Source organism: Pomacea canaliculata, linkage group LG3 (genome assembly GCF_003073045.1).
Source record: "Pomacea canaliculata isolate SZHN2017 linkage group LG3, ASM307304v1, whole genome shotgun sequence".
In the NCBI taxonomy this organism is placed as follows: Eukaryota; Metazoa; Mollusca; class Gastropoda; order Architaenioglossa; family Ampullariidae; genus Pomacea; species Pomacea canaliculata.
The window spans coordinates 33,804,607-33,827,600 of NC_037592.1; the positions used below are offsets into that span (position 1 = coordinate 33,804,607).

Here is a 22,994-nt window from a genome sequence, read left to right on the forward strand (position 1 = left end):
CATCACAAACACATCTTTTCTTGCTTGTGATTTTGTTTCAAAGATATTGTAACTTTTTTATATCTTTAAGTCAGCATACCTTGGACAGAACTTCTACCAAAATCAGGCAGTGCACAAATTCTACAGCCAACTGAAAAAAATGTAACAATTATCATCTCTTTAACACCACTTCATGTGAACATGTTTATACATTTCTGTTAAATGCTGCTGTCATATCTAATAATATAAAAAAAACCAGCTACTTTGTATATTTTCCTGTTTAATTACTATTTTCAAATTGTGTGCTGCAAATACATTAATCAAAGACAAATGTGTAAGAAATAGTTGATTAATGCATAATAATAAAGTTACATTTTATTTCTTATCTAAAATCTATTGAAATTCAAAAACAAATACTTACATCTCTTCTCTCACATAGCACATCCTTGCTCCTAGTTAAAGGTAAACAATTATTAAACTTTATAAGCTGACCAAAATACATGCTATTACTGATCTCTATGAAATGGAATACTTTCTAAAATATCTGTCACAACATGACATCGATGGATTAACCAACTCTGCTCATGTATTGTTTAACTGGTATTACTAAATCATGATAATCAAAATGATACAATCCACTATTCAACCACCAGATCCAAACATTCAAAGCTAAACATGGTATTATTGAAATGTATAATTTTCTCACCCTTTGCTGCGATGTCGTTGTCTAGAGTCTAGCAAAGGACTATCTTCATAGCCATAGCGAGTCTGTCTGTCATGCCAGGCAAACAAAGTACGCAAAATGGAGGGCAAGCAGTGCTCAGCTGCACATCCTAGAGAATTTAAAATCTGTTGAAACAGAAAATTCCTGAAGATGAGTCTTAAAACACCTGGATTGGTATATCAAGCTGTGAAAGCAACATGATCATTATCATGGAAGTGTTTGTCCAATAAAATTATGGTAGTCAAATTACCATCTACAAGAAATTATCAATTGTTTGCCTTATTTTACCTGTTTCAAGTTTCAAGTAAACATACCTGATCAAACTGTGCATCTTCTCCCCTTTGTAGTGATTTTGTTAATGGTCTTTCCTGTATTCAACCAAAAATAAATTTCATGTACACACACAGATGTATTTCTATATTCAAGTTACATGCAGACCTTCAGATGTGATTCACCATCCTAGAAAAAAGTACCATACATCTAACTTGCAAATAAAATGTCTCTGAATTTTCTACAACAGTTAGACAGATGATCAGGAGAAAAAAGAATCTTGATGATGCTACTAACGGCCTATGACGAGGAAAGCTTGATATGGTAAGGTGTGCCATTTCTTTTAGGCAACTGACAAAAATTTGAGACTATAGATTTATGTGCCATTCCTAAAAAAGGAAAACGAAATAGCTTATTCAGAATTGTACTCAAGTAGGTATACTCCCTTTCTCCCCTTTAAAAACTAATGTGATTTGCATCAGAGTGCAATGATAACTGGGCTAAATTTAATACAGTATACTCTTTTAAAATTGTATACTCCAATTTTTTCAAGTGGACTGCCCAAAATAGGGTCTGCTGGATAGGTATTGTTGTGGCCCTATGCTCCTCAAGGAGTAGCAAGGACTAAGGTACTCAAATCTTTGCAAATAACCCTCTTCTGTCCGAGAAAAACATTTACAAATGTCAGATTCCAATGAAACCGACCAAAACTTTGATGTCATGAAAGTCCACAGATGTACCTAATTTATCATATGATCTCAGGTTTCTCACTGGCTTTAGCCTTGGCAACATAAGTGGATCCAAGAATGTCTGTGACATCAGAGTCTTGACCACTACTTGTGTATGATGATATTAGGGTTGTATCAAAAATAAACTGCAGAAAATGGAGGTGTCATTCAGTCAAATATAGAAAATAGTATAGTCTTGAAATAGGTGCCTCGTCATGTGAAAAAAGAGTTTACACTCTGATAGTCTTTGAGTTTATAGGCCCATTTCCTTATTACAAAAACACTGCAGATCGTAAATTAATTATAAATGTGAACTTTCACTGGCTGTAAGCTTTTTACAGTAATAACAGACACAATGACAATCAGAAATGTCATTTTCAACAAGCACAAAAATAATCCTAGTAAACTGAATAAGGCCATGTTACTTCCTTTCATTATTCTACAATCTACATCTCCAAAAATTAAACCAGCCATCTATGTTATATCACCAAATAAACATACCAATGGTTCAGCCAAAACTTGCTCGATCTTTCGCTCACAGATCCGACAAAACTCGAGGAAAAGGCACTGCAGGATATATTCGCCAGGTTTGCTCTGTGTATCTGGTCCAACCACACCAGTTTCATTGCCTGGGTCTTTCCGCCAAGGAAACCTCACTATCTCATCTTGCGAACGATTACCATCTGCCGTAACAAATTTTAAAAGAATGTTTATCTATCACAGGGAGAAATATATATCTCGCATGTTACACAAAAAATAATAAATTACATGTACTTGCAAGACACCATCGATCAATACTGATATCGAAAGTATATATCACTCTAAATATCATATTGCCATTCTTTCAAAAACACATATCACTGATAAGGTGTAATATTTTAATTTTTAAAAGTTATAACAAGCTAAAGTTGATTTCTTTTGTCTTACCTCTACGGTTGGATGGAGCTCGGTCTCTGTTTTCCATCGTCTGCTCCTGATTTTGATAAAACGCAGCAAACCAGCTTAACGTTATTTAATAATTAGGTATTCATTCCTATTTCTCATCCCTCTCCAAAATATATTGGATTCCTACATGTCAATAGGCCCTCGAAAAACAAACTCATGTACTTATCTTTTCAAGATATTTACAAAACCATTCTCAGACCAGCCAACTTGATAACTTCCGGTGAAATGTTGGCATGCGCGAACGCAGTTACGTCCCATTGCAGAGCACGTTAGCGACGATAGTGATACTAATAAAAGGTTGATGATGATGTCGATTTGTAATGCGCAGGTATCCATTCAGAAGAATGCTCATTGCGCAGAAAAAAACAAAAGAAGAAAAAGTAAAGCGAACAAATATATAAAACACCAGGAAAGTAAAAAATATAGACAGAAGTGTTTCGTGGTTGTTTAAGACTTGCCGAGATAAACTAGAAGAAATATAATATATAGAAATATATAGTGATTCCGGCTGTAAAAAAAAAAGTGGGGGAGGCGTAATCCTGCGTCGCCCCAAGTCCCCACCTCTAGTAAGTTTGATTTACCTAAACTACAACAGTTCAACAGGCCTGTCAACTATAAGAAGTCTCTGCAGTGTTGGGCTAGAATTAGTGCTACCACCTCTATCCGTGATGACATTCACTAAAAAGCCGTTTTGTGACAATAGTGAAAGCGGCCCGTATTCTCCATTAGCTAGAGAGAGAGAAAAAGAAAAAGAAAATGGGAGAAATGTAATTGAGATGTGTTTCTCACAAATTTCTCTGTGACGAAAGAGTGAGCAACCATATCATGCCTGTTGTTTTGTTTCAAAGTCACAAGCACTACGAAAAAGAGAATATTATATAGGGGGGGGGACATTATTCACACTTAAGTATCCTCGTAATTACACGCCTGACATTTCCATTTCACGAAACCGTTACCTGTCTTCTAAAGTTTCTCTTTGTTGCACAACTAAACTGTCTCTTTAATGATCTGTTTTAAATGTCACCAACAAAGTTTAAGCGTCAGTCTGTATCCCCTGCTTGTCTCGCAGCTGATTTTCAATTAACTCCTAGAACGAGGCTATTGACAGAACAGATTTCGGTTTAGTGAACGACGACAATGGCTATGTCAGAGGCCGTTCAGACAAAAAGTTTAAATGTATTGAGAAGCAAGATTTGTTTGAAGCGGAAGTCGAACTGTCGATTGCTCGCCGAGACTAGCAGCGGAGAACTTCACAAGAGGCCGAGCGTTGGTCTCGGCATACAGCCATCCATACACAGTCGTCTTTGAGACTGATTTTTAAAAAGCTACATCTTAGGGCAGCGGTTCTCAACCTGTAGGGCGCGCCCCCCTGGTGGGGGGGGGGGCGACGTGCTTACAAGGGGGGGGGCGTGAAGGTGGTCATTTTTTTTTAAGTTTCTTATACCGGTATTAGTGAAATTAGCTTAAATTGCTGGCTAAGGGGGGCGCGCGGACGTACCTTTGTTCGTCAGGGGGGCGTCACTAGTAAAAGGTTGAGAAGCGCTGTCTTAGGGACTTAGTGGTGGTCAAAGAAGTAGCGTGACGAAAGCTAACAGGTAATTTATGGAGCTTGAGAAGGAAAAAGACTATACATTATTGTCTTTATGGTCTTTGTCTTCGTGGGACTCGAGGAAGCCTGGTATCAGAAGCTGAATGGAACAGTCACAAGGATATATATATATGGGAGAGAGTTCGGAGAGGTATCGAGGACCGGCACCAGAAACAATGGAATAAGAGTGATGTGGCTGGATATGACACACCCTGAGCAAACTAGCTGACACCATTGCCAAGTAGGCACTTGACTGGAACCCTCAGGACAAGAGGAGAGCTGGGAGACCAAAGCAGATTTGGAAAAGAACAGTAGAGAGCGAGGCAAAGGACATCGGAACCGCCTGGGCCCAAAACCGATAGTCCGCTGGCGAGCTGCTGTTGCGGCCTTATGCTCCTCGATGAGTAACAAGGACTAAACTTCCAGCAACACATACATATCATATTGCACATGAATATTTTTAGGGTGTCAAGGCTACAGACAATGAGACAACTGGGACCATATGACAACTTTGAGGCCTGCTGTCTGTGATGTCGATCAGGACCTTTTGGCTTTTGCATATAGTGATGTTTATAGGCTTATCTCGATAATGGAGGAAGTGATGTAAATATTGACTTGCATTAATTTTCACTTCATCATGATTTGCCGACTGCGAATAACGCAAACTATACACGGCATTTGTAAGTTAATTATTAGTTTTGATGCATTACTGTGAAATACAGAAGTACTGTGACATCACATAAAGGGTACATGTTCATGTCTTGTGGAACCGTGCAATAAATATGTACAGTTTGTATTGATTGGAAGTGTTGTAACACGGTATATATCTCGGACTCAGATGTGGTCGTAACTTGAAAGGATTTGTGTTGCTGCTGTGTCGTCACTCTTGTAAATGGCGACATAAAATGCACAAAAACCTACCTGCATGCAGATGCTCAACTACTGGCTGTATTAGCACTGACTGTAGGTATGCTGAGCTGGCATGACATACATACATACATGTAAAGCTGAGGTACGGGGAGGGATGAGGTCCATTGAGGGGCAGAGAGAAGTTGGGGATTGATACATATATGATGCAACCATCAGGGTGTGCAGGGTCAGACAACTCCCAAACTAGAGGCCAAGCACATGTATCGACGCACTGGATCTTGTAGCGCGTAAACTCGTATCTCGTGTAAGGTGAATCAAGTCGCACATTGACGATCATTCAACGCAAAAGATGTGTAAGTATAAAGATGTGCAGATTGTAGGAAAATAAATTAAAGTAGATCGTTTGACAATCATAATATTAATAATAGTATTTGTAATAAACTCGTCCGATGGTGCAATGAGAGAGTTCAGTCGTCCCTGGACCGGCACCTGTCGTTGGGGGATCACACGTAGACGCGGCAGGTGACAGGCCGCCACTCTTGCCTATTTTGGGTAATAGTCAGCAGGTCCAGTACAGGTCGACCAGTCCAGTCTTTGACGTCTGTAAGCCAGTTCTTCCTCTTGCCACCGCGGAGTCGGCCACCCTCCAAGGCGCTTGAAGGATATAGTCTTCGACAGGGTGTCGTGCCGGGTCACATGGCCAATGGAGACCAGTTTACGTCGTTTAACTGTTGAAAATAGAAGTTCCTGGTGTAGTATGAGTGTGGCAATCTTGTTTCTCACAAAAGTCTTTGGTCTTATGTTAATTGTATGAGATCCGGAGTAACCTCCTTCGGTATTTGTTTTTCCTGGATTGTCCTTTCGTTTCTGAGAGCAGAGTCCACGTGCCACATTCGTAGAGCAGGTTCGGCTCTACCAGCGATTTGTACAGTTTATACTTGGTAGTGAACCTTCTCTTAAGGCTATGCCATATCGTATCAAGTCTATCCATTGCTGCTATTGCAGTCGTGAGACTGATGCGGATATCGGGCGTGAAGCTGCCGTACGTAGAGAGGGTGGCTCCCAAGAATTTGAAGCTGCTTACTTCTTCCAGCTGTACCCTGTTCATGTATATTTCTACTTCGCCGTTGCCAGTAATCATAACTTTCTCTTTTCAATGCTGGTCTCCATTCCATATGCATTTGAACTGTCTGTTACTCTCTTGGTGAGGTCTTGCAGAATGATCTTTACCTTACCATCTGCAAAAGAAATTCTCCATTGCTCATCAGTTCATTTTTAAAATGGGTATTACAAAAAAGTATAAGATCTAAAAAAAGGCAACATTATTATTGTGCATATATTTTATGTACTGTTAGAAGAAAACTACCTACAAGTCGAGCGGTTTTTTAGGGGGAGAGGGGGAGCCTTGTCTTTATCAGTATCTCCATGTTTATGATGATTTACACCACTTATTTTCTATGAAGAGAGGTTAAGCCTGCTGAAAGCTTAGAAGCATGTCTGTCATAACACTCAAAAGTAGAAATATATTTTAAGCTAAGAGCATTCATATCTCATTGTCTGTGGCATTTGCTTTTCTTACTGTCTTGTCTAGATCAGCGGTCATGGTGACTTTGAATGCTGGTCAGTAGATTTTATCACTATTAATGGGTTATTGCTAAATATGTTAAATTCTCTTTAAATAGATATCATTGTGTTGTGCATATTTTGTATTTTGTGGTGCAGTTTATTATACATTTCCAAGCTTGATGTTGATCTTGACACTTGAGTTGGGCACAACACAAGACACCACCAGCCGCGTAGACCAGGCCAGAACTGTTGATGAACTGTTAAACAAGTGCATAGATGGTCGAAATCACAAATCTCAGCCAGGAGAAGAATCATCCTTGATGTCATTTGTAAGTTTGTTTTTAAATACTGCATTTCTATTGTCTCATTCATTACCACTACTATCATCATACTTTACAGTACCTTAAAAGCCATTCAAATGATAGACAAATGTCCAACTTTATTCACCCCAGCAGGCAATTATAAAAGGGAATACATGTATATTTAATAGCATGTACATGAAGCGTGGCGCCATTATGTTGAAAAACAGCACCAACATTGTTTAATCGGGCAATTTGCTAATGGTAAATTTAAATCTGTGCTTTTAAATCACTTAAGATCGCATTCATTTTCCGCTTGGTGGGCATCACCCATATGATTTGGGTTTTTCTTTTATCTCTCCTTCAAGTGCTCCCCATGGAAGAAGAGGTCATGCTGTACTCAAGAGACCGCAGAAGAAATACATCACGATGAAAACTGGCTTAACTTTGACCGAAATCACTGCGGTGAGCTGTCACCATCATGCCGGGAGTTCTTCATTAAAGACCTCTGCTTCTATGAGTGCTCACCAAATGTGGGACCTTGGATTGTACCTGTAAGCATTTACAGCAAACATTATTGTTATCTCTGAAGACATGCAGTCGTAATATTTTGTTTTTTAATTGGACTTGTTTGTGGCAGCATTTACTTCTTATGTAGATTTATAACATTGCAGATTATTGCTGTAATGATTTTAATACTGTGCCTGAGATTTGATAAAGCACATTAGCTTTTATTTTATCGTATATGTTGGTTTTGACTTTTGGCAATTTTAAGTAAATGATTTGGGTCGTATTATCTTCACTGCTTTATTATTTAATATTCTAATTTATATATACATATATAGGTTTGTAGCACTTAGGAAACCTTTCATTTAAAATGTAATTAAGTAAGATTGTTTAGTCAAAACAATATGCGGTGGTTATTTTGCAATCATCAATTTCTTTTTCTCTCTTTCCACCCAAGGACCGCCGTAAAATCCGCAATGAGCGATTTGTTGGTGTGCCTTTGTGTCAGACTGAATGCAACAACTGGTGGAATGCCTGTAAAAATGATTATACATGTTTGGACAACTGGACAAACAACTTTAATTGGAGCACAGGTAAACATCTGTGTGTTTAGCTCTTTTTTCCACTAGTTATATTTCTAGCGTTTCATCTAGCACACAAATACAACTGAATTTAATTTAGTGTCATACTTAACAGTGAACTCTGAATCACTGGATTTCTTTCGTTTGGGGAAAAAGTAGAGAAACTCTCACTTCCCCCTTTAACTGTATAAACAAATTTTAGGGTGGAGCAATAGTAGAATCTTGCCATTTTCTTGCTCTCAATGTTTTTTGCTTGTATACTTCATCTTATTTCTTGTTATCAAACAACCTTGGTCTTCTCTCTTTATCGGCATAGAATCAAATCTATGTAGTTGACTAGAGTTTATGCTGATGATGTTTCTAAATGCAGTACTAATTATTAAATTTTTAAATAAAACGTTGACATAAGCACGAGCGAAGATTAGTGCTATAATGTTGAACTGCCGGCCAAACACATAACGTAGGTTGTATTTCCACCCATTTCATGTGCAGGAATCAACACCTGTCCAACTGGAAGAACATGTCAAACATTTACAGATATTTTTGGAACAGCAGAACGGTTCTGCCAAGGAGTGTGGAACGACAGCTTTAAAGTGGTTCCAGATGGAGACGATTGCTTCAGACTTTGGTTTCCAGCAGATGAGCCCAATCCCAAATGATGCTGTTGCAAGAAAATACGCAGAACAATTGTTGGGAATATAGCGAGTCTGTCTGTAATGCCAGCCAAACAGTACGCAAGATGGAGGGCAAGCAGTGCTCAGCTGCATATCCTTGATAGTTTAAAATTCGTTGAAACTCTTCCAGAAATTCCTCAAGATGAAAGTCTTAAAACACCTGGATTGGTTGATATATCAAGCCGCGAAAGCTTATCGTGGAAGTGTTTGTCCAATAAAATTATGGTAGTCAAGTTACTATCTACAAGAAATTATCAGTTGTTTGCATTATTTAACCTGTTTCAAGTAAACCTGGCTGAACAAATTATTTCTCCCCTTTGTAGTGATTTTGTTAATGGTCTTTCCTGTATTCAACCAAAAATAAATTTCCTGCACACACACACACAGAGGTATTTCTATATTCAAGTTACATGCAGACCTTCAGTTGTGATTCACCATCCTAGAAAAAGGCACCATACATCAAATTTGCAAATAAAAAGCCTATGAATTTTCTACAACAGTTAAACAGCAATACTTTAGAACAGGAGAAAAAGAATCTTGAAGATTATTGTAAAAGGCTGCAACGACGACGCTCCAGTCACTAAGGAAAGACAACAACTAAAGTGACATGTGGCAAACTACAAATTCAATCATTAGTGCTAGCAAATACAATCCCCAGAGGACAGTATGGGGGTGAGGAGATAGGAGAAAAGGTAGACATGGAAAACGGACAGGTAAAATTTGAAAGTAGACTAGCCTTCTTCTTCTTCTTCGTTCCTATTCGCTCCCAGTGGAGCATAGGGCCGCAACCACACGCCGCCATCGGACCCGGTCCAGGGCATCCCTTTAGTTGGGACCATGCCATGCCAGCTGTCGCTGCCTCTCTGTGGACTGATCGTCTCCACGTCGTCTGGGTCTCCCAACCTTGCGTCTCTCCTGTGGGTTCCAGCCCAGAGCTTGTCGCGTTATATTGTCGGCTGGCTTTCGTAGAGTGTGGCCAATCCAGCCCTACTTTCGCTTCTTGTATAGGCTGGCAGGGTTTTGGTTGGTTCTCTCCCACAGGGCGGTATTGGAGATCTTCTCAGGCCATCGGATGTTAAGAATGCGGCGCAGACATTTATTGATAAATGTCTGTATCTTGTTGGTGATGGCATTTGTCACCCGCCATGTCTCAGACCCATACAGAAGGACTGACTTTACATTGGTATTATAGAGGCGGATCTTGGTGTGTATAGAGACAAAGCCTGGAGTGCCAGATAGGTCTTAGGGAGTGGAATGCAAGCCTGGCTTTGTTTATTCGGCTTCTGACATCTTCATCTGTACCTCCGTCTTTGCTGCTGACTATGCTGCCAAGGTAGGTGAAACGGTCAGACTCTGTAATACATTCTCCATGTAGCCTAGTGTCATTTAATGCATCCCAGAGAAAAGAACTGAGAACGATGGCAAGAGTTAGCAGTAATAATTATTGTCAGGCACCACTACAGCCAATCGGGGCAAAGGAATAGATAACGATAATGAAATGAGACTGAAAAGCTCGGTATACACAAAACTTAAATCATAAACTCGATCGTGTAATGATACTAATAAAATGTAGTGAGAATCTAGAAGAAATACATAGAAATCTATAGTGATTCCGACTGTTTAATTTTTTTTTTTAATGCGTACACCAGCATGATATAAAAGCGTCGCCCCTAGTCCCCACCCAAACAAGTTCGATTTCCGTCTTGCGAACTACAACAGCGAACATTCACTGACGAGCGCCGCTTTGTGCCAATAAAAAAAAAATCGGGTTTTCCCGATTAACTAGAGAGAAAGAGACAAGAAAAAAATGGGAGAAGGACAATACAGATGTTTTCTCCCAAATTTCTCTGTGACTAAAGAGTGAGCAATCATCATGCGTTTGTGGTTTTGTTTCCAAGTCACAAGCACTACGAACAAGGTAGGAAAATACATTATATAGAAAGGACATTGTACACGCATAAATATCCTTGTAATTACATATGTCTGACATTTTCATTTCATGAAACTGTTACGTGTCGTCTATAGTTTCTCTTTGATGCACTTTGAGGCTATAAACTGTCGTTTTAATGATCAGTTATTGTCACCGAAGTTTGAGAAAGCGAGAAATGGCCATCTCCATTTACTTCAACCAAGTGTCGGTGCTTGTTTGACAATATACCAGCAGAAATTTTATCGTTTTGATAAAATTCGTACACGCATATGGATAATGATATTGATAATAATAATAATAATTAGCATTTGAGTAGAAGTTGTTTTTGTTTTGGAACTTAACTATTTAGTGCATTTGATTCTGACCGCTATATATATTTTATGGTTTAAAGTGCAGTGACCAAAGATGCATGACGACAGTCACACGCATACAACCAACTGTACGTGTGTTCGAAGAACATGAGAAATCAATTTAAGTAACATGGAGAATAAATTAAATTTGTATAATGTTGATTGTCAAGACATGTATACAAGTACACATCAATGTATAAATGTACTATCTTTCCATACTCAGCATTCTACACTTTATTTATTGTCCCTCGTATTTCAGATCCCATATGCAGCATTTCGTTCGCATTTCACTAGAGGTGCATATATATATATGTCTGTATACAGTCAGTTTACCAGATTACGGTTTCCGCAAAACATACACTTATATAAGTAACGTGAGTAAGTAGATTTTACTATAAGACAGCTTTTATGTATGAAAATGTTTTTGCTCGCACTCTTTCGATCAGTCACTATAGTGTATAGAGTATAGAGTTCGTTGGCTCGTCACTCCCCAATGGCATAAGTTTTTAACGGTCGACTGGTATTTTCGTGAACATTATATAAGCAGAGCAAATTTTAAACAGTACATGTATATTTGTAAAAGGTGTCACTGCAAATTTCAGTTTGGCGAACGGCTTTTTCACACGCGGCTGGGCTCGACATAATCACTGTCTTGTATTGCATCCGTATTCCCAGGGTGTTTTCATATTTGTCCACCAAGTCTGCCTGTGTTTATACTGCAGTACGTGTCTGTATCACAGCAAACTTGAATAAACTTAATTGATTCTCTTGACTACCAATATGGCCTAGCAGCGGATACTCAAACGTCAAAACACACACACATATTTTTTCAAAGCGCATTTCTGATTTATTTGTAGATTTGCATTACACAGAGAATTAGGTATATATAAAGGTTTGCATGTGCGAAAAGGAGATTACATATATAGTGAAGTCAACAACACATACATATCATATTGCACGTAGATATTTTTACGGTGTCAAGGCTACAGATAATGAGAGAACTGGGGCCATATGCCAACTTTTAGGCCTGGCGCTGTCTGTGATGTTGATCAGGACCTCGACATCTTTTGCACTTCGTGATGTTTATAAGCTTATCTCGATAATGGAGTAAGGGATGTAAATATATGACTTGCACCAATTTTTACACAATCATTCAAAAAATCCAATAGATCTTTAATAATTTATGTAAAATAAATAATGTTAAACATAGCGTGATACGCAGAAACTTCCAGAACCGAAAACAAAAATATGTGCACAACATAATTAAAGTCGCACGTAATTAAGTGAGAGTGTAAGTATTCATGATTTTGTATCTCATGCACCATACATAAAATGAAGCAGTACGTATACTGTCTCTCTTTGGCCACAAATTGGTTTACAAATCTATATTCTATATAGTACTTATTTTAAGTTATTTAGGACACATGTATGCTGGCAAAAATAACAGCGAGTGCCGACTGAGAATAAAGCAAACGATACGCACGGCATTTAAAAATTATTTTGATGTATTACTGTGAAATACAGAAATACTGCAACATCACAATAAAGGGTACATGTTCATGTCTTGTGAAACCGTGCAATAAATATGTACAGTTTGTATTGATTGGAAGTGTTGGATCACGGATGTATATATCTCAGACTCAGATGTGGTCGTAACTTGAAAGGATTTGTGTTGCTGCTGTGTCGTCACTCTTGTAAATGGCGATGTAAAGTACACAAAAACCTACCTGCATGCAGATGCTCAACTACTGGCTGTATGAGCACTGACTGGAGGTATGCTGAGCTAGCATGACATACGTGTAAAGCTGAGGTACGGGGAGGGAGTAGGTCCACTGAGTGGGAGAGAGAAGTTGGGAACTGATACACACATGATGCAACCATCAGCGGTGTGCAGGGTCAGACAACTCCCAAACTATAGAGGCAAGCACATGTCCCTAGTGGCGCACTCACAAGCATTTAAAGAAAAAGATGTGTAAGTATAACGATTTGCAGATTGTGGGAAGATAAATTGAAGTAGATCGTTTTGACAATCATAATATTAATAATAGTAATTTATTTAATACACTCGTTTGATGATGGCATGAGAGAGGAAATGAACAGCTTGAAAGGAAAAGCGCAGAATAAATCATAAAAATAATCCGAATGAATACGCAGTTGATACTACCACCGATGACTTATTGCTGCTAGAAACAGATGTCACGTTTACCGGGGGACACCCGACAAACTTGTGGATACAGCGCGCAACATTTTTTAGAGAACTCGGGATGGTGATAGGAGGGGAAGGGAATATCATTTTTTTTTTTTTTAAAGCTTGCACGCACACAACCTGAGAGAGAGCAGCAATGCGCAGTTGAACCAGTAAACATGTTTTTGTGGTAAAGGGCATGCTAGAAGATTTTCATTAATCAAATAGAAACAACAAAGTTGTGAAAGCTAGAATATTTTTAAAGCAATGCTTTGTGCAAATTCAATGTTAGTGAGAAGTGTGTTTCCTAAACAACTCCCTGGACTGCTCATTGATGATAGTCTTGTAATAAAGAGGATGAAATTCATTTGCATTCGTTTGATTTGAACAAAATTGCAAATGCCATTAGAAATGTATGTTCTTTTTCCTAATATTTCTGATTCAGTTTTTTTTTCTGATTTTTTTACCCCTCTTGAATTTTAGGGTAAACAAATAATTGAGTTTAATATATGACATCAGGTCTTTCTCTGTATTACACTTCTTTTATACAAGCTTTCACTTATATTAGTGCTACTCATATTTAATTTTTGATTTGTTCTGACAACGTGGCATTTTAGCACGTTAAACTGTAACTTCCACTAGTCACACCAGTAATGTAACTCAGTAGAGAACTTTAGTTTATCATATTGTTATAACTTAGTATCATCAGCAAATAATTTATAAATAGAAGCACTTGAAAGCTTCTCTGGTAAATTGCTGCTAAGCACTGAAAATAAGACTAAGATATTTTTGCATTCTATCATTAAAATTCATTTATTTTCATGACTGATCGGATGACATTTGGTCGAATCAACTACTAGCAGCGGGAAAATACTACTACTACTAGCATTTCTATAGCCTGTTTCACTTTGATGTCTGTTTACAGGGCTGGCTGCTTTGCTTTGATATAGCCTTAGTTGCTAGCTCAGCATAAAACACCAACCTCCTCCACTTGCTGGCAGCAAGCTCAGTGCTCTTTGACATAATCGCCTAACAATATCTATATGTAGATTAGCAGACCTTATAACACAGTTACACTATAAGTTGGCTCAATATGTTGTACAGAAATTAAACAAGTAAGATAGAGGTCAAATCAGCAGGTGCAGTGATCAAACTGGCAAATAGTCAAATCAACCAGAGACCATAAGTACAGATTATTTAAGGCCAGAGAGGGAGAGATTGGGGATGGGGGAAGGTTTCTTTAGTCACAGGTCACCTGTGTGACTGACCTAACACAAGTGCATTGGAACTAGAAATTCCATGAACTGGGGCATGAAAAAAAGACATGTATATCCATGCAAAGACTGATTTATGCGCCTTTCAGATCTGATGCATGTATTTAGAAGACTGCAGGAAAGACCATGGTTGGTTGGGCACCAATAGGTGGGGCAGGTAAAGTTGCATATTCTGAAGTGAACATTTGCCTAAAGCAGACATAAGCATTTAGTGGTAGTACTTTTCAAGAATACTTTTGAAGAGCTGATGTCCCATCTCTCCCTTTTTAGCAGGAGTCGTAACTCTTGCACAGACTTGCAGTTCAAGTAAAGAATATTATATCTGCATTACCCTTACTTGGTCTAGGGTACTTGCAACGTCCTGGAAAGGTACAATGGTTAACCTCTTAAATGTATTCATATTTGTTCTCTCAGAAAGGATTTCTATCCAACTAAATTTTCCTGCTTATTTGCTGCTTCATGTCTCAGTTTGTTCTAATGAAGAGGTCTTAAATTTCTTGGATGTAGCTCCAGTGTGTATCTAATTATACATTACATTTCTAATAATGAACCAGAGCTGCATCCAGCTCAGTACTTACAGTCGCATACCCATAGGTATAAGGAAGATGGGGACATATGGGACATTATTTGACCTTCTAGGTCTGCGCCAAATGCAGTTACAAGGACCCCATGTTTTTGATCCGTAGCTATTCTCAGTTAAATAACTATGGCCTGCTACTGGCAGCACTTTATAAGGCGTGTTTCTGTTTGATATGTGTTGAATGTCCATGTCCATGCATCCATGCAATTGTTTGTAGAAGTCATTAAAGAAAATAAAGATAATGAAATCAAATGGTTCATATGCAGACAAAGACACATCATCATGCACGTACAGAATTATATAGATATATAAAACAATGCATTATGCAGACAATTATATCCTTTACAATTATTTGGATGCTGAACTGTTTTCATGTATTAATCTAATCAAACACTTTGCCTCACTGGGGCTTCCTAGCACTTTTTTAAGAATAAGAAAATCTGTTGAATTTATTAAACTATCACCTGTTAAATTCATCTTCCTGGGGAAAGTAGCTTTGATATAGAATGTTTTGTTTTGCCTTGATTAAAAAAAAGAACTTTGCGAAGGATTTTATGGGATTGTGTCAGAATGAAACCACCATGGTATAAATGTACATTTTGTATTGTGGTTACCAAGAATTGGTTGTAGACACTTTTTTAAAATCTCCATCTAGCAAATGCCACCACTCTAAAACTGCAGAAGATTTTTAACTTTTTCATCTAGACCTGTCTCCAAAAATGGCTTTTGTTTTGGGATTGTTATTCTGTAACTGTTCCATTCATAATTTTATTATAGTATTTTCCATAGCGTTAAATGGGTAAAGGAAAATGTCAGTTTTTAAAAAAATATTAGATTGCTAGTGCAGTTTCTGCATGACTCATGGCCTCAGTTGACCCATGACAGCTGGGTACCTGACTTTACAAAGGGTTGGGGAAGGCAGTCCAAGGACAGGGAGAGAAGCTAGGAGCTGCCTTCACAAATGAAAGCCTTCCCCACCTCGCTTCCCAAACAACCTTAAAAACCAGTCAGAGAACGACCTTTACCTTACCATCTGCAGAAGAAATTCTCCACTTCTCATCTTTTCATTTTTTTAGAAAAATGAGCATCACAAAAACAAAAAATGTAAGATTTAAAAAAGGCAACATTATTACTGTGCATATATTTATGTATTGTTAGAAGAAAACTACCTGTAAGTTGAGGGTTTTTGGGGGGGAAGAGGGGGGAGCCTTGTCTTTATCAGTATCTCCATGTTTATGATGATTTACACCACTTATTTTCTATGAAGAGAGGTTAAGCTTACTGAGAGCTTAGAAGCATGTCTGTCATAACACTCAAAAGTAGAAATATATTTTAAGCTAAGAGCATTCATATCTCATTGTCTGTGGCATTTGCTTTTCTTACTGCTGCCTGTCTAGATCAGCGGTCATGGTGACTTTGAATGCTGGTCAGTAGATTTTATCACTATTAATGGATTATTGCTAAATGTGTTAAATTCTTGTTAAATAGATATCATTATGTTGTGCATATTTTGTGTTTGTGGTGCAGTTCATTATACATTTCCAAGCTTGATGTTGTTCTTGACGCTTGAGTTGGGCACAACACAAGACACCACCAGCCGCGTAGACCAGGCCAGAACTGTTGTTGAACTGTTAAACATGTGCATAGATGGTCGAAATCACAAATCTCAGCCAGGAGAAGAATCATCCTTGATGTCATTTGTAAGTTTGTTTTTAAATACTGTATTTCTATTGTCTCATTCACTACCACTACTGTTATCATCGTCGTCATCATCATCATCATCATCATCATCATCATCATCATCATATTTTTGAAAAGATTCTATGAGGCTGTTAAGGGGATGAGAATGTGTGTGTGCATGCTGCTGATCTGTCAGTGCTGAGGTCAATGAAATTTTAAGTTTAAACAGAAGTCACTCCCTGCAGGTAGCAGGATATCAACCACATCCTTTTTCATTTATGTTTCATTTTAAAGGGGTCTACCAGAGTTAAAATAAGCAGTCACATTCTTTATCTTTCGCTCTAGCAATTTTTTGTTAGAAATAAAGTAGTTGGAAATAATATTTATTTATGTTTTCTTTAATTTTGAAGATTAAACAAATGAGTAACAGAAGCAATGGCTAAACAGTAATAGTAATAATAAAGCATTTTTTATAGTGTTCCTAAAAAAATGCAGTGCTTTACATTTAGAAGTGCAATTACATAATGTACATTGCAAACATAGAGGAAAACCAAAGCATTTTAGAAAATAGACATGAACAGACAACAGTACCTTAACAGCCATACAAATGAAAGACAAATGATCAACTTTATTCACCCTGGCAGGCAATTATAATAGGAATAACATGTACATGAAGTGTGCCACCAAAATGTTGAAGTACAGCAGCAACATTGCTCAGTCGGGTAATTTGCCGTGGTAAATTTAAATCTGTGCTTTTAAATCACTTAAGATAACATCATTTCTCAGCTTGGTGGGCATCTGGATTTTTCTTTTATCTCTTCTTCAAGTGCTCCCCATGGAAGAAGAGATCATGCTGTACTCAAGAAATAGCAGAAAGAATGCATCTTGATAGAAACTGGCTTAACTTTGACTGGAATCACTGTGGTGAGCTGTCACCATCATGCCGGGAGTTCTTCGTTAAAGACCTCTGCTTCTATGAGTGCTCACCAAATCTGGGACCTTGGATTGTACCTGTAAGCATTTATAACAAATAACATTGTTATTTCTCAAGACATGCAGTCATATGTTTTGTCCTTTAATTAATCTTGTTTGTTGTGGTATTCACTTCTTTTGTAGATTTACAACATTGCAGATTAAACTGCGATATTGATTTCTGTGCCTGAGATTTGATAAAGTATATTAGCTTTTATTTTATGGTGGATTTGACTTTTGGCTATTTTAAGTAGATGATTTGGGTTGTATTGTTTTCACTGCTTTATTATTATTTAATATTCTAAGGTATGCATATAGGTTTGTAGCATCTAGATCAACCTTTTATTCAGAATCTAATTAAATAAGATTATTTAGTCAAAACATTCTGGGGTGGTTATTTTGCAATGATGAGTTTTCTCTCTTTCCTCCCAAGGACCGCCGTAAAATTCGCAGTGAGCGATTTGTTGGTGTGCCTTTGTGTCAGACTGAATGCAACAACTGGTGGAGTGCCTGTAAAAATGATTATACATGTTTGGACAACTGGGCAAACAACTTTAATTGGAGCACAGGTAAACATCTGTGATTATCTCTTTTGGGGTCATACGAAGAAAACTGTTTCCCTTTGCTACTTTTTCTTTTTATGTCTCTCCTAATAAATCAGATTTTTGTGCTGCCTCAAGCAGTCTGTGAACTTGAAATTTTAAGGTATAAAGGTCATGCACATGCAAGAGAATTGGGATGAATACATTTTTAAGGTGCTTCAGTGGGAAGACTGGTTAGATACAGCTACATCACACTGCCTGGTGGGGTTTTTTTTTTGACAATAAATAATAAGCACATTTATGCATCTGTTTTTTTCAGCAACAGTAGAACTCAGAGAGCTTTACAGAAATAAGAGTGCATTGGTTTAGCCTGCTTCATTTTCATAAAGGGGAGGGAGGGATTGTTTTACGCTTAGCCAGCAACAAAAATTATGTCAGGTCTAGGCGTTCAGCCCTGTAAACAGATGCCACATGCAAAGAAGCAGGCCTGAGACGAGAGCTGAACCCATGACAGCTAACCCTTGCTTTCATAAAGACAAGCTCAGTGCATTGCACAGGATAAACAATCCAATTAAGAAACAAAACATGAGGATGAAGTGGTGAGTTAACACAACAGCACACAAAGTGGCGATAGTTTCTCTTAGGAAGAATACAGTAAGATCAAGCCAGGTGGAGATCAGCGTGAAGAATACATTAAACCTAAACAATGTATTCTTCTCACTCATCTCTGAGTAACATGCTTATAAATAATTTAGATTTATAGATTCCTTACACCAGGGGTGTCAAACACCCGGCCCGCGGGCCACATCCGGCCCGCCATGAAATTTTACCTGGCCCGCGAAAGAAGTTTAGTTAATCGTTGTTAATGGCCCGGCGACAAGTAAAAGGCAAACAACAGAAAAGTTCCCGTCGAGGACAGCAAGATATGGGATGAGTTTAGTGAAGTTTGTACAGACCACCAACAATCAAATTACCCCTGCTCCTGTTGATGACCAGAAGGGAGGGTGAAGGCGGGGCCCATAAATCTGACCTTTGACACTCGACACCCTGTCCTGAAAACGGGCCGCAGGTCGAAGATTTTTAGTACCTGTTAACTTCCCTGAATCGGTCCGAGATCAAAGGGTGACTAGGCTCGAATCTTGAGCATGTTTGGCAGTACATATTTGTGTGAGCAACTTTTCTCTGTGATGAAGATCAACAAACATCACGCAGGAGTTGTCTTACTGATATACACTTGCAGTCCATCCTGAGAATCTCCACACACAGAAACTTACTCCAAACATAAACGAACTTGTTGCCAAGAAAAGATGTCAAACGTCCACTTCTGACAAAGTAAATTAAGAAGAAAAACTGCTTAGCCTTGGTTTTGTTATTACTTTAATTTTGTTTAAATGTATGATTTTGTTTACACAAATTTAATAACAAAAAGTTTAGTTTTCTACTGTTGAATAAAAATTTATCGGACTTAAATAATAACCTTCCGCCCGCCATCTTGTGTAGGATGTGACATTTGGCCCCCTGGGTAATTGAGTTTGACACCCCTGCCTTACACTGAAAGAAGGCTTCACTGCACTTTAAATGTTGATTAATAAAGCTTAGTCTTTATGAATGTAGGTAGAGCTGCCCATTTATGGTTCTGTTGAACTGAATAGCTTTTTATGCAAAAAATTTCATTTAAGGTTGTAAATGACTGAATGATGTAGGTTGTCTTTCCACCCATTTCATGTGCAGGAATCAACACCTGTCCAACTGGAAGAACGTGTCAAAAATTTACAAATATTTTTGGAACAGCAGAACGGTTCTGCCAAGGAGTGTGGAACGACAGCTTTAAAGTGGTTCCAGATGGAGATGATTGCTTCAGACTTTGGTTTTCAGCAGATGAGCCCAATCCAAATGATGCTGTTGCAAGAAAGTATGCAGAACAACTGTTAGGTACAAGTCACAGTGCCCACTTCAGGAGTGGGGGAAATCTAATTTTGTTTGCATTGTTTTTATGTTGGTTCCTAGATTGGTGATAATTAACAGGGATCAGTCTGTTTTCTTTTTAGTGTTTTTTTTTTAATGTAGCATTAACTCCAAGCACTACTCAGACTGGGAATTTTATGTAAAAACAGTTAACTACGAGTGTTTCTCGGGCTTGGAATTGTTTATAAAAATGGTTGACTCAAAGCATCACTCAAGGTAATCTAACTTGATTCAAGATGCAGTATTACACCGTTTGTGAATAAAATCAGGTTAAAATGAAAGGGTTGGTGTTTGTGGAAGATCTGACATAATTATTTTCAGCATTTGTTTGAACACTCACTTTTACAATATCAATTTCAAACTATAGTTGTATTATCTTGCCAGCATCAAGTGCTTGGCGAGAATCAAGAATGACTACATAAAGAGGTTATATAATCCAGAACTAGGGGTATTTTTTAGGGAAATCTGTTCTGCCACAAACTGGTCAGAGGAAGGGTTGGCAAGATAAGTTCAGACTTGTGTGCACAGCATAAGAAACATGCTTATTGTAACAGATCAGTAAGATCTTATGGGTTTTTTTTTTCATTCATGCTTAAGTTTAATGTACAGATAAATGCTCAGGCCATTGGTATATTATGGCCACATTCCATTTTCTGTGTAAATTTTGTCACAAATGAACTCGACTCACAATGTCAGAGATCCTTCACTTCATGATGTTGAAATTGTAAAAAAACTTTAACGTTAATGTTATATATCATGATTAAATTTTTGTTTCAAGGAGGATTTTGAATGTTGATCTTTTCTGATTTCTTGGTTTTGAAGAGGAGCAGGCTCTATCCCAGATGTTAATAATCTTTGCACTTTATATGAATCAACTGTGAAAATGCAAACTGCTGTCAGTGGGATTTTATTTCTTGTAGCAGTAAATATGCATATGATCGACTCTACTCCCCAAAAAAGTCAATAAAAGTGATGGGTGCATTTTGCTCACACTTTGGTTAAACTTCAAATTAACTTGTAGATTCTCTGAAACACCAGTTTAAAAATTGCTTATTGGAGACAATTTGCACTGTATGCTGTATATATGCACATCCATATTTTCATAGGTGCTTGAGTGGTTTGTCTTATTGAGTTAATAGGGAAATGTTGGTTTTAGAAGTTCACGAGGTTTGTAGTTTGTGCATGGTTTGTCAGTATTTTTACTGCTTTCGTTTGTTCTCAACATATCAACAACAGATTTATATTTTGGCATTGCAGAGTTATCCTATGCATTTGAAAATTCACATTATTTTCACTTTCCCTTGATGTGCAGCGACACAGGTGAATATGATTGTCTTTAGAATGGTCAATCATATATGCTTAATAGGTAGGCAACAATACAACAAAGTGTAAGCAAATTTGCCATGTAGCATTGCAGGACCTGTATATCTCAAGACTTCCCAATCATTGCTAAATAAACGTAAATATTGAAGATTTTTGAAACGTGATTTTTTTTCTCTTCAACTTAATTTCAAACTTAAAAAATGGTTATTAGAGTGCATGTAATTTTATTGGACAATATGGATTTTCACAACAAAGTATAATTGCATGGTATTTACTGTAACATTTAATCTGGACAAAGAATTGTTTGATGTGGTTGTGGTTAAACTTCCAAGCATAAGTGTGATGTAAAAATTTAGTTTTTTTTTTCATTATCTTTTTGAAGATGATGCTGGAAAGAGGAAAGATTCTTTTTCTTTTGTTAGTATACAAGAATGGTTCATTAACTCACACTATATGGCTCCCTCAATTTCAAAATTCTTTCCTCGCCCACTATAAAATACCACTTAGTTTATTTTAAAACTTTACATTAAAATTATTTTATTGCTTTAAGGGTACTTAAAAGTTTATATAATTGTATTTTAAAATATTTAAGTTAACTTAGAGAAAGATGAGACAAAAAAAATTGTGTGGCTTCCTTCCTTTTTGCCATTATACACATGGATTGTGAGCAGCTGTTTTCTTTCTTTACTGGATAAATCTATTTTGAATATGAAGCTGAATGTTTTAAGTCCTTCCTTGTTTCCAATGGAAGAGATAACTAGGAAGATGGAGATAATGAAATTGTCTAAACCATGCAATCACTTGTCATGACTAAGAAACGTAAGCCGAACTTTATGATCGGTACAGCGATTATTTAGAACGTCTCAGAGTACTTTTACAAAGAACACATCATTTCTATTGTGGTTGCTTTTCTATAATTGTTATTAAATTTGGATTTTTTTTTTTAGTGTATTTTGTTGGAATGTTTTGCGTGTCATCTTGATTTTCAAATGCATCCTTTGTGCAGCATTATTATGTAGAGAAGGTTAATTTTTAAAAGTTAATAAAGGAACAAAATTTAACTATTCTGTAAAAAAAATTTAATACTCATTTAAAATATTAGAAATTCTTTGATTTAAGACAGGAGATGTTTTCCTTCATATTCTTTTAGTTTGGTATAGAACCGGCATACTTTTCTAATACATTTGCATTAGATAAGCGAGTTTTTGTAACCCAACCCAAAACAAAGTAACTGACCACCCTAAAATCAATCAGTTGTCCCTTCACCGGCACCTGTTGTTGACTTGACTGTTGAAAGTAGATAGAGGTTAGCACCCTAAAGGCCCCACAACATAAGAGCTCATGACATCTGCTAACAAATTAAGAGCAATAAACAAAACTGAACTGTACTATACAGTCATAATAAACATCAGAGTATTTTCATTATTTTTTGCAACTTGTGTTGTGGGAGAATGTTTTTATG

The 22,994-nt window shown here is 37.4% G+C and overlaps 2 protein-coding genes across 15 annotated transcripts in view; one reads left to right on the top strand and one right to left on the bottom strand.

The window, feature by feature from the left end:
- Positions 1-2,880, bottom strand: part of LOC112559243 (protein furry homolog) — a 51,675-nt gene extending 48,795 nt beyond the window's left edge. For all 10 annotated transcript variants that reach the window (XM_025230331.1, XM_025230326.1, XM_025230323.1 and 7 more), the window contains exons 1-6: positions 2,629-2,880; positions 2,203-2,384; positions 1,018-1,071; positions 686-828; positions 401-431; positions 80-130 (exon numbers count right to left, since the gene is read on the bottom strand). In XM_025230331.1, the coding sequence (XP_025086116.1) occupies positions 80-130; positions 401-431; positions 686-828; positions 1,018-1,071; positions 2,203-2,384; positions 2,629-2,665 (498 nt within the window). In that variant the 5' untranslated portion in view covers positions 2,666-2,880. The remainder of the gene's footprint in view (positions 1-79; positions 131-400; positions 432-685; positions 829-1,017; positions 1,072-2,202; positions 2,385-2,628) is intronic.
- Positions 2,881-5,227: 2,347 nt separating this feature from the next.
- Positions 5,228-22,957, top strand: LOC112560336 (folate receptor gamma-like). Of its 5 annotated transcripts, XM_025232136.1 has the most exons (6): positions 11,840-12,983; positions 15,936-16,154; positions 16,578-16,750; positions 17,558-17,743; positions 18,136-18,271; positions 19,976-22,957. In XM_025232136.1, exons 3-6 carry the CDS (start codon positions 16,601-16,603, stop codon positions 20,257-20,259), a joined length of 756 nt encoding a protein of 251 aa, XP_025087921.1. In that variant the 5' UTR covers positions 11,840-12,983; positions 15,936-16,154; positions 16,578-16,600; the 3' UTR covers positions 20,260-22,957. The 5 variants fall into 5 exon arrangements, with proteins under 5 accessions (XP_025087917.1, XP_025087922.1, XP_025087920.1 ...); XM_025232132.1 differs by lacking the exons at positions 11,840-12,983; positions 15,936-16,154 and adding an exon at positions 5,228-5,457; XM_025232137.1 differs by lacking the exons at positions 11,840-12,983; positions 15,936-16,154; positions 16,578-16,750; ... (1 more) ...; positions 18,136-18,271; positions 19,976-22,957 and adding exons at positions 5,244-5,457; positions 6,827-6,999; positions 7,338-7,523; positions 7,934-8,069; positions 8,550-8,985.
- The last annotated feature ends 37 nt before the right edge of the window (positions 22,958-22,994 follow it).

Bases quoted from the DNA above. Each gene is read 5' to 3' on its own strand.
- LOC112560336 (XM_025232132.1), top strand. The intron at 17,744-18,135 runs GTAAGCATTTAT...TTTCCTCCCAAG, and splicing joins TGGGACCTTGGATTGTACCT to GACCGCCGTAAAATTCGCAG. The intron at 18,272-19,975 runs GTAAACATCTGT...TTTCATGTGCAG, and splicing joins CAACTTTAATTGGAGCACAG to GAATCAACACCTGTCCAACT.